Below are 12,105 nucleotides of genomic sequence, written 5' to 3' on the forward strand. Positions count from 1 at the left end.
CACACACATACACACACACACACAGAGTAGGTGAGAAGGAAGAAAACCACTCAGAAATGGATTCCTTTCTGACATGTATCTACTTTAATTATATTTAGAATGAATGCAAGCTAGTCTTCCTAATGATGAATTTTTTAAATACATAGGCCTTGCCTCCCAGAGATAGTGTCATTTCATATGCTTGGTTCTTAATCCCTATGTGAGGTCTGTTATTTTATTCTTTTTCTTTTCTCCCCAGAGGCGAGTCAGTTAATTTCTTGGGTTGTAATACAGCACCAGTGTCAAGAAAATAGATGGCCTTGTGATGTGTGAAAATGCATTTTGAAAGAACAAGGAATGTTCTTGCTTCCAGCTTTAAATATTTATTATCAGTTCAACAGCTAACTTCTGTCAAATGCTTTCCTTTCATCTTATAAGGAGTCTAGATATTCTAATACCCGGCAATTTTAGAAAGATTATTTGATAAAAGAAAGTGATGTAATGAAATGGGTGGCAACCAAAGGGTTGTGAGATCAGCTAACAGAGTAAAGTCAAAGAAAGTAAATAAATAAGCACCTCTGATCACAAGATAACCTGCAGGTGATTTCTAAGCCTCTGACCCTTAACCTCAGGGTTCCAGGTAAAAGTTTTTTCTTGACCTCTCTGCTGAGAGGGAACTTTTTAGGTCTTGTTGATCAACTTCTTTCAGGGTCTTTGCAGGAAAGATTTTCTTTGTCCTGATTTGTGTCATATTTGGATCCAGTTTGGAAAGTGGAGCAATTAAAGTGTCAAAACCTTTCATTAGGAGTCTGCCATTAAAGAAGAAAAGTTCTTTGATCTGTAAACCTTGGACTGAACATTCCAGTCATTCATCTTCCAGTATTTCAAGTGCAGGGTTTGGTTGTGGTTTGATTTTATTTCTTTGAAACACAGCTTGAATGCCTCAACTGGATGTTGTGTTTTCAAGGGATCTGGTGATTTGGGAAGGGCTGTACCATATGGTCTTGATAAGGTGATAGATTTTCACATTCTGGGAATTGGCAAGAAAGGGTAGGAACTGAATTAGATGGGAAGGGAAAATCAAGCCCTAACTTGGGCCTAACTCATCTCAAGAAAAAATCATGAACCCTGGAGCCCCGTAATGCTAAAAAATAAATTTTAACAAAGTGTTTTATAGTGTGTGTGTGTGTGTGTGTGTGTGTAAGAGAGAGAGAGAGAGAGAGATGTCCTCACATTCAGGGGAGAAAGTTGTAAATTCTTTCAAAACTAGAAGCCTTCTTCAAAGAGCTATAACATTTGCCTTCTCAGTTTTTCAGAAGAAACTTGAGGCTTGGAGGGGGAGGTCAAAAACACGAATAATAAAAAAGGCCTCCTTCCACCTTCCTTGATGAGACTGTACAGAAAGGTATCAGCTGACGGGCATAAAAATAACAACAGGACACTTCGTTTTCCTCCTGGAGTCCATGGTTTCAGTGAGGGACTAGAGCTAACGATACAATGGATGAAACAAAGCCAGGTGTATATATATCAAGAGGGTAACAGCGCCCCGCGACAAGGACATTTAAGAAACACTGAAGAAGGGTGCCATTGTGATTCCTAACGGGGGCGCGGGGGACGGTGTGGAGGTAGAGGGAACCAAAGTGAAGGATTTTCCTGGATCTTACAAAGAATTCACATTCAGAAGCCTAACATCGAATCTCGTCTGTGCAGTGCTCGCTTGGTGGCGGCTTCGCCTCCTCGTAGGCGCTTTCTTTCCTCTACCTTCCCGAGTGTCTGGCCTCTCACGTCCTCCAGCGGGGCCACCGGTCGTGCGCCCATTTCTCGTCCCTGGACCAGTGGGGGCGGCGGGGGCGGGGCGGGGCGGGGCTGCGCGGCTCCGGCGCGCCGCGGGTTAAGCGGCGGGGGCGGCGGCGGCGAGGGGCGGAGGGAGCGCGGCGTCCGCGGGCTCGGCGGCTCCGAGGTTCGTCGGCTCGGAGCGAGCGCCGCGGCCCGGCTAGCAGCGGGTTAACGCCGCCCGCGCGGGGAGAGGGCTGAGCCCGAGCCGCCGCCGCTCCGAGCTCGCATTCGGATCCGCTACAGCAGGAAGATGGCGACGGACGGCGCGAGCTGCGAGCCCGACTTGTCCCGCGCCCCGGAGGACGCGGCGGGGGCCACGGCGGAGGCGGCGGTAACCGAGCCCCCGGGGCGGGCGCGGGAGCAGTGTAGACGCGGGCCAGGGGGCGGCGCTGGGGTCTCCGCTGGATGCCTCCCGGACGCTGGTAAACCCGGGCCTCTCGGGGCGCCCCTTCCCGCCCCCCCGCAGAGCGGGGCGAGGCGGCCACCCGGTGTGGAGGGCCACCCGGTGTGGAGAGCCCCTCTTGTCTTTTCGAAGCTCCTCACGTGCGTCCTCTGCGACCCCCACGCCCACTCCCTGTGCTGCGGGGGATTTGGACCAGGGGCGAGGGCTCAGTGTTCCTGACCAATCTGACCCCCCATTGTTCACCCCTCGGCGCGCGTGGCTGTGAGCGCGTCCTGGGGGTGCCCGGCACCTCTCAGCGGACCAGCACACGCAGCGAGGGGGAGGCAGGCCACCGCCAAGCAGGTGTGGGGATGCCCATTGTGTGCGGGTTCGTGCGCTCTGGGGAGGCCCGTTGGGAGAGGCCCCCGCGACAGCACTTGGGCTCCTCGTAGCCTTCTGCTCCATCACTTGGTTTTTGGGGGTGGTCGTTTTCCCCAGGCGATGTCCGCCCCAGGTGGGGGCACTGCACCTGGTTTGAGACATTGTTCCCCTTCGCGGGGGTCTGGAAGCCGAATGCTGCTCCGCAGCTGGGCCTCTCTTCCACACCTGGACTATCCCCGTGCACAGATATTCGCCAGTGGTTTCCAGTCCCACCCCGGGGTGCGGAGGGTTGAACCCATATTTGCGGGATAGAAAGCGTTGTCAAGGTTTGGGAAGCAGCTTCGCGGATGCTGCAAAGACCTGAAAAGAAAGGAAATTCGGAGAGCGCCTCCCACTCTTGGCTGCTCTCGCTGAAGATGCGGGGTGGGATGGAGTGAGCCGGCTGTGGACGCCCCCTCCGTTCCGCCCACTACCTGAGTGGAGTCCGTGCGACAGCAGCAGAGGGCAGGGCCAGGCGTGAACAGCCAGGGCTGCTCTCGCTTTCCTCCCACCTCTGGAGGTAGGGCTTGCTGGAGAGGCAAAGGAGTGGTGTGGAGGGAGGCACTGGCGGGAGGGAGAGGAGCTAAGCCTGAACAGGAAAGGACAAGCTGAGTGGGAGGAGGGCTGCTGAGTCTCACTTGTGAAAGTAGCAAATTTTGGCTTAAAACTTTTGGGAAAATTGAATGTCCACTCTTTGCCTGGAAAATAAGAACTTTTGAAAGATTTCAAGTGAAACCTTTCTGCTTGTGAGTAAGTTTCTCTTCTGAGGCACGGACGAAGGCAGCTATTAAAACAAGGCTCTCTGGGAAGTTGAAATGATTGGGTATCGCCTTCTGGAAGAAATGGCTGGGGGCAAGGACGAAAAAGAAGTGTGTGTTTCTAGTTCCCCAGTAAGGTGGAATTTGTTTGTTTAATCTGCTTAGAACGAGCTTCTTTGTGTTACTCTTAGTATTTTATTCACCTGGCAATTAAACCAAACACAAACATCTGATTTATGACGTGTAGATGATACATGGTTTTATTTAGTTAGATTGTAAACAAAATCTTGTTGCCAAAAGGTCAGTGTTCCTTCTCAGCTGTTTAAAAATTTCAGGAGTCTGGTTTTCACTGCTAATAGTTGGGGATTTGATCATTTTATCCTTGTCGGCAGGAATAGCCTTGGACAAAATCTGTGAACATGATCTTCTTTGGTATGTGTGTAGAATACTGTAAGGTTCTGAGATGCAATAAAGGACTTAATAGTTTTTTTTTTTAATTTGAAAAATTTCATAAGTTTTGATGATTACTGTTTATTCAGTAAAACCAGACATTTTATTTTTTCCAAATAGTTTTGACTTGAAAAGGGGCTCTTATATCAGCCCCTTGACCCACAGAATGACTTTTAAATTAAAGAAAGGCTACATGCAGGAATATTTGTTTAAATTGCTTATCTATTGATTAAAAATGAAGTTGTACATAAGTACTTAGTTCTTGTCAACGAAGGACTTACACTTTTTTATTGTAGTGAGCAGTTCTTTTATGCATTATAGAGATTTATTCCATTTCAAGTTGGTTTACATGTTGTGCATTTTTATATATACATTTGGCAGTATTGAGCCAATGGGCCTCCAAAGCAGTGGGCTATTTTTGAAAGTGAGTGTTTTCACTAAGTTTTGACTTATTTACATTGTTGCTTAGAAACAAGTTTAATTTATAGTTTTCAGTTTAATACAATTTTCAGTGGGGTGTTTTAAATTTAGTTTGTGATCCTTGTTCTTGGCTGTTTAAATCCTGAAAGCATCCCAAGAGTATAGGCGGCTAGCAGTTACATTATTCAGTAGGATCATATTAATAGTCTTTGTTGTGAACTGTGCCGGGGAGACCTGGGTTATTTCACTACTTTAGCCAAATGTGATGACTTTTATAGGCCATATTGCTATTTCTACTCTAAAAATGAGTGCTAATGGATAAGGCAGTATGGAAAACAGAAATCTTCCTGCTTTTTATTGTCACTAAAGAATTTAGGAGTACAAGGAAAATGGAGATCTTTTTAGAGCTATATTTGGAAAGCCAACCAGCATTCTTCTCATTCTGGGATTTCTAGAGCAACTAATATGCAGAAAGGAGGTATAAATTTTGTTGTCATAGTGATAGGGACAAAGAAAAACTTGGACAATGTTTTTGTTAAAAAACAAACACTAAAATAGTGATGTTAGCCATAATTCCTGGCACCTTGAAGTTTTTGTTATTTAGGTGACATTGCAAATGTAAATGCCATGAAAAGAATCTTCTTGTCACACTAGGTAGCTTAGGTCAGCCTGGAATTCTCTTCATAGCCTGGGCTGCCTTAGCCTCTTGATTGCTGAAATTACAGGCATGTACCTTCATGCTTGACTTTTTAAAAACTAAATTGTGGTTATATGACAGCTATAAAATATTGACAGTTTCATAAAATAAATGCTAAGAGGAAATAATGTAGACTTAATACACATCAATGAACACTTATCCAAGATGGAGGCATCATGAGTAATGTCTTTGTTGCCATAACAACTGAGGGGTGTGTGTGGGGGGGTAGAAATGAACATGCACCAAGAAATAAAATCAGATAGTGGTGCATGAGAAGCACAAATAACTTGCAACAGAAGTTTTGGGAGGAATAATCAGACAGACGGTTCCAAGAGGAAGAATCTGGAAATGTTTCATAGAGGGATGGTGTTGAGCTGGGTGTACACATGAGGATGTCGATGGAGACTGCAGGAAGCAGAGTGCAAATGTGGCTGGCTGTGTGGTTCTTTGCCAGGTGGCACATACGAAAGGCTTTCAAAGACAAATGCAAGGATTCCCTATCAGCCTCAAACATGTGCTTTAGAAAAGTGGCTTAAAATTTGCAGAAATTAGAATATCTCTGTTTTCAATGTGATGCTTTTTACTTTTTATTTTTCTTCTTAAATAATAGGTTGTATCTGCACCTGTTTTGTTTGGGGATTTTTTTTTTTAATTGTTGTTGCTATTATTTCTCAAGGAGCAATTTTGTGTAGAGAAAACCATTTGTTCTATTTGTAACTGAACCCAGGCTGGATTGCCAGTTGGTATCATCCTCATGTATTTCACCTAAGTTCAAGAGCTGAGGAAAATGTTGTACAGCCTTAGTACTTAGTCATTTGCTGGTGATTGTGTGGACAGCAAGACTGTCTTCAAGGAGAGTTGTATGAGTTTCTTTGTAAAAGAGAGCGGAGATTACTTATCACAGCACCAGGTACGTGGCAAGTGCTCCACAAATGCATATTGAATGAAGAAAAGGAAAGAAAGCTGTATCATAATATTTAATGTTGGTTGGCTAACTGGAAAATGTACCTTGTTATAAGATTTTAATGAAACTATTGGCCTGTGGTTTGTAATAAATAATGTTATAGATATTACAAAACTCGAATCAAAGATTATTATATTATTATTATTATTTATTAAATTTGGTTTTGTTTTTGTGGTGCTGGGGATCAAACCCAGGGCCTTACACATGCTGGGCTAGCACTCTGTCACTTAGCTACATCTCCAGTCCTTTGATGTTCATTTTTATATTGCTCCTTTCTGAATTGCTTTTCTCAATGGAGTCTCAAATATTTTCCAGATTTTTCTTTCAACTCTAATTGTTTTCTCTTCTATTCCCTCTATTCACAGTGATGATTGAGTCTGAGGATATGGTAGTGATAAAATGGGGACTGTACCACTCTCACTGATTCTTCTAATGATAGAGTCAAGGCCATGTCACACTTTGGATTGTGGAGACGAGGATAAGTGACATGAGGACAATAGAGAAACACTCAAATTTGGTCACTGGAAAATGAAATAAAAGGAAAAATTGGGCAGAAAGGAGGAAGTTATAGGCAAGGCTTTTGAACTGTCTGCAACTGCAGACTGTTGGACTAGAATTCAACTTTGAAGGTACCTAATAAGGATAGAGCCCTGTCTCTGCCCACTCCCCATGTCCTGTGCCACCAAAAATCATTTGAGTATTGCTTAGGAAGAGACTTTAACTGAAGACATTTAATTGGGTTTCTCTCCATTGGAGCACCTCTACGAGGCTTATATACTAGCTTTGGTAGGTAAAGAAATGGAGGACAGTTACCAGAGAGTAATGATGATAGCATTGACAGTGAAGGATTTTTTTTACAATTTTTAGTGTACTCTGTCATAAATAACTTGCAGAAAGATATGATCATATTATTAATGCAGTATATAGCATAGTGTCAACAATGTAGAAATTCTGATTTTAGGAAAAAATTGCTTTCTTTGAATAATTGGGTTGAGGATCTGTTTGAAATGGTGTTTTAGTAAGTGTAGTATAACCAGGTCAACATTGCTTTGTGAAGGGGGTACTTGTTTGTAAATTATTTAGTGTTGACATTTTTATATTTCATTGAAAAGGCAACATTAATACATGGGTACATGAAAGCAATGTTAGGAATCTCTCTGTATAGCTATCCTTAACTCAACTACCAAAAACACTTTGTCTTCCTTATTATGCTTTTGTCTTTTCTTCAACAAAATTAGAGATAAGGGCAGAACAGGATCTGCCTGGAACTGAGCGGGGGAGGGGGGAAAGGGTGGGGAAAGGGGGCAGAGAGGGGAAATGACCCACACAATGTATGCGCATGTGAATAAATGAATAAAGAAAAAGTTATTCTGCTAGCCAGAAAAAAAAAAGAAAGAGAATTAGCTGTAAAAGGAAGTGTCCATGTGTAATATGCTTAACAAACATTAAATACAACCAAGTCTTTCATTCTTAAAGAAAAAAATAATAATGCCTGGGTTTTCTTATAGAAGGTTTTATAATTCTAAGGATATTATTTAGCTTTCCATGTCTTAGTCTCTTCATTTGAAAATCAGCTTGCTGACATTTATCACCTACAGGTAATCAGGATGATAAGTCTTCAATGCATTGTAAGCTTTTCTTTTTCTTCTTTTTTTTGGTAGGACTGAAGTTTGAACTCAGGGCTTTACACTTGCAAAGCAAGTGCTCTACTGTTTGAGCTACACCTCCAGTCCATTTTGGTCTGGTTATTTTGGAGATGGGGGGTCTCACGAATTATTTGCCTGGACTGGCCTGAACCACAATCCTCGCACTCTCAGACTCCCAAGTAGCTAGAATCACAGGCATGAGCCACATGAACCACCAGCACCCAGCCATTGCATGCTTCTTAAAAGACAGTTACTACATCTGGATGCCTTCTTGCATGTAGAGCTGATCCATGTCCCAAGTTGGGCGGATGTAGCATTGAAATCTGAGTTAGGATGGAAATAGACTTGTTTTCCCTGAAGAGGAAATGGAGACTGAGAGGAAATCTGAAAGGAGAAAGAAAGGTAGCTGATCTTAATTATCTGAGACTGCCACTCCTGACTGAGCCACTTTTCTGTTTTTTTTTATTCCAGCTTTCTCCTAGTTAAAATTAGTTACATCAATTACAAGGTTTCCTTCCTGACATTGTTTCCCAGTCGGTATTACCTCCTTCCAACACACTAAGTTGCTTGTCTGGCATGAAAGACCCCTGGCAGTGTGGTTTGATTTGAGCTGTGTGGTGGACTGGGCTTCTCAAGTTGTTTTAAAGGCTTCCTTAGTTACTACTCTAGTTTAGGTTCCTCTAAATGTTTGTGAAACAATGAGTGAATGAGTGCCCAATTACTTGGTTGCCTCTAGAGTGGACTGCCACATTGTATTTTAGTTGCCTCTGGAGTGTAGTAATGTTGTACCTTGTAATGTTCTATTTTATACTACATACATTAGACACTTAACACCAAAAATTATTGGGGAGAGCACATGTTAGATAAAACCATGTGAAAATGTAGTATTCTTATTGTCTGACACATCTAGTTAGAATGAAGAAATAGTTGCTAGAAATAAGTTTAATATTATGAGGTAATGCATAAGGCAAGACATAGTTAATTGCCAAATAATACTGAATCAGGAAATTTCTGGAGTCTTGAAGGGCATATAAAAGTGAGATTAGAGCTGTTTGCTACAGAAAGATGGGAAGCAAATGAATGAGAAGAGAAAGAAGGATTGCAAAATCAGAGGCATGTAACCCTTTTTATGAGATCTCTTTCTTCCATGCAGAGAGAGGCACCTGGAGCAATAATCTCAAGATAAGTGACTTCAAAGATTTAAAAAATAGATTGAGAGCATGTTTTCTTCATGAAAATGCTTAAAATAGACTAAATTCACATTGTGTGTACTTAGAAAGTTGTGTTTGTTTTTTTCATATTAATGATCGTATTTAAATTTAGATCTTGAAAATTCAGGATGTTTCATTGCTTTTCCTTCTCTATAGCCCTATTATCCACAAAGCATAAATCTTGCTTACTTATCAAGTTCTAAATGCATTATTAATTATCAGCATACTCTATTAAACTGGGAGGAAAATACATTTCTGTAACTTCTCAGCAAAAAGGCAAAATCAATTTGCCTCAAGTACTCCTCAAAGGCTTTTAGTCTCAGAGAACAACCTACATTTCCTCAGTCCAGTAATCCAGTTACCTTGAATGGTACATGAAATCAGGACATTTGAGAGATGGAGACATTAAGAGATCATTAGCCCAACATCCTCATTGTACTGATGAGATACTTCAGAACCAAACTGATGAGACACGTGTCCTCTCTGGTGATAGTGCGCTAGACACATCTTTTGCCTGGTTTTCCAGTCCATCTTTCTCAGACAACATTCCTCCTTCCTCTGTTATAGTCACTGATCAAATGACACGCAAGCCACTGGATTTCAAACTGGAAGAGAGGATCTTGGTGTTGGTGGCAAGAGCCAGAAAAATGTTTCTGGCTGTGTGTTTGGTCGCCAGATTTTCATTGAGCAGTGTTGATATGGCTGATGTGTTTGGGCAAAGATCTGAGGGGCACTTCTGCTACTGTGGCTCGGACTGTTTCCTTAAGGCTTTTGGCAGCTAATCAATGGACTGATTCCATTAATTCAAGGATAAGGGCAAGGATCTTCTGGCCTTGGCAGTGACTTTTGAATTCCCTGTATAAATCCATGTTTTAGATTTGGAGTGGGAGGAGTTGGGGAATTTGCTGGTGGCAGGAAACTTGGTAGTGTTCAGTTCTGGCAGTTTAAGATGATTTAACACAGCCAGGTTCTGTTTTGCATGCTTTTTCCCTCTCTCATTGAACCTGTATGAGAAAATGCTGAAGAATGCTCTCCCCACTCCTACTCCAAGTAATTCGGAGCTGTGTAAAACTACTGTCCTGAACACTTAAGAGTTGCAGGTTGTTTGACCTCTTTTGTTTATATATAGAGAAATATATTATGAATATATGATGTATAATAAGTAGGTACTAAACTAATATACAACAAATATACATCACTATATAACAAATTAATATACATGATTTCTCATATCCCCTATAACAAATGTACCTATTTGACCAGACTGTTAAAGCCCCTATGCCAGGTGCTTGTACTAGGTATTCAGAAGCACTTTCCTGGACTCTATATATGCCTTCTCCTGGCAGTGCAATGACAGAAGAGTAGCCATGGGGCTGAAATCTAGCAGACCTATTTTGTTTTTGTTGTTTTTTCTTTTGAGTTCTTTTCTGTCACATACACACAAATAAAAACTAGATTTTTTTTTAATTGGAAAATGAAGTTTAGTAAATAAAGTTTAGCCTGTGAGCATTTCTTTTGTGGTTTTTTGGGGGAGTGTCATGTTTTCATGGGTGCCATGATGGAAATCTTAATTTTTTATGAGTGGCAGAATTTGGATCTTTTCAGTGTTCTTTTGAAAATCAGATTGTTCAGCTGTCTTTATTAACATTAGAAGATCTAGAATAATTCTTTTTGCTCCTGAACCAAGAAACAGTGATTTTTAAAAAATAAATCTAAGTACTGTTGTGCCTTATGCACATCAGCTAGGTAAATACTTCCTATGAAACAAAATAGTTGGTTGTGCGTGCATGTTTTAGGGAGAAAATCCTGGGCTTCACACATACTAGGCAAGTGCTCTATTACTGAGCTACACTCCCATCCCAAAAATTGGTTAGTAGGTTTTTGTTTTTGTTTTTTAAATTGAGAGTTGTGTTTCTGGGCTTGTTTATTTCTTGGAAACACCAAAGTGCTTCATAAAATACCTGTAGTCTTAAGATCTCCAGCATGTTTTCAAGTACTTTCTTTTACCTTTTTTGCAAGAATAAGGATGAAAACTTCAGGTATTAGAGAGTGGCAATCAGAATGTTATTATAATTTTATATTTTCAAAAGCCAGAAGTTAATAGTGTTTTAGTAGGCAAATGGGTGTGGTCTGTAAAATACACATATATAGAAAGGAAGATGTGCTAAAATGATGTATCAGTACATTGTGATGGGAGTCAGATTTTTTTTTTAAGCATTCAATTCAGTGTGACATAATCTGTGACTGAGCAAGAGCCCTTGTAACTATTTCATTGTTTTTGAATTTTTTTTTCTTTAATGAGTTTCCCTTTATACTGATGGTGATATATAGAAAACAGAAGTGTTGGTTGCAGGTCATGATTTTGGTGATGGAAGTAGGGCAAGCTCTCTTGCCTGAAATATGAATCAGAGTCTTGACATTGTCTTTTATAATTTACTAGTTTTTAAAATGGAGTGCTTTGCTTATGAAGCTTCAGGGAAACAAGAACAATAAAATATACAATTAATTAAAATCTTTAGAACAACCAGCAACAACATTAATAAAACATTACCCTCTAAAGCACTTAAGAATTGCAGCTTACTTTCCCATCTTACTGGGAAAAATAGGATAAAAGTCTTTCATCATAGTCAATAAACTGAGTTTATTGGACTTGGGCTGGTAGATTTTTCAAAGAAATAGGCTCTGAGCCATTATCCCACTCTACCCTATATGAAACATCTGGGTTATGAATAACCATTGCCTGCCTTTATTTACCACTTCATTTATATATTCTTATTTAATCCTCACAAGAACTCTGCAGGATAGATGTTAAGATTTCCATTGTATAGATGAGAAAACAGAGACAGGCATAAGTTGTAGAAGTGTTTCTCAAAGTGTAGTCTTTGGATCAGCAGCATCAGCAGGAGGTTCTTAGGCAATTCAAAGACCACCCCCCTCCACCTCCTTATTCACTCATCATTTGTAGGAGTGGAGCTCTATAGTCATTTTTTATTTTAAAGAAAAAGTCTCCAGGTTATTCTTATACATGCCAAAGTTTGAGAACAATTGGATTACAAGACCATGTGTGATAATACTGTATTAATTGGAGCAGAATTTGAGACCTGTTGTATTGGATTTTGCTATTCACAGGGAACATCTCTAAGTTGGCCTCCCAGAACCACATAGCTTTCAGGATTACCTTAGGTTGATCTCTTTTTCAATCCTTAGGCTCTGCCTTTCCAAATAATTGCTCTGTCTACTGCATGTACAAAAGGAAACAATTTAAAACAGGAATAACTTTACTCTGGTCTCTTTCCCTTTTATACCATCATGTCTGTTTCCAGAAGATTCCTTTGAAGTGAG

The 12,105-nt window shown here is 41.1% G+C and overlaps 1 protein-coding gene across 5 annotated transcripts in view; it reads left to right on the plus strand.

Annotated features, from left to right (window-relative positions):
* Nucleotides 1-1,942: 1,942 nt before the first annotated feature.
* Nucleotides 1,943-12,105, plus strand: part of Cttnbp2 (cortactin binding protein 2) — a 156,317-nt gene continuing 146,154 nt past the window's right edge. For 4 of the 5 annotated variants that reach the window (XR_012444791.1, XM_074064485.1, XM_074064484.1 and 1 more), the window contains exon 1: nt 1,943-2,146. Coding sequence is in view for 4 of the 5 variants with exons in the window: in XM_074064485.1 (XP_073920586.1) it covers nt 2,066-2,146 (81 nt within the window). In the remaining variant the exon portion in view is untranslated. The remainder of the gene's footprint in view (nt 2,147-12,105) is intronic. The other variant, XM_074064483.1, reaches the window with a different exon arrangement.

This window comes from Castor canadensis, chromosome 2, assembly GCF_047511655.1.
Source record: "Castor canadensis chromosome 2, mCasCan1.hap1v2, whole genome shotgun sequence".
NCBI classification, from domain to species: Eukaryota; Metazoa; Chordata; class Mammalia; order Rodentia; family Castoridae; genus Castor; species Castor canadensis.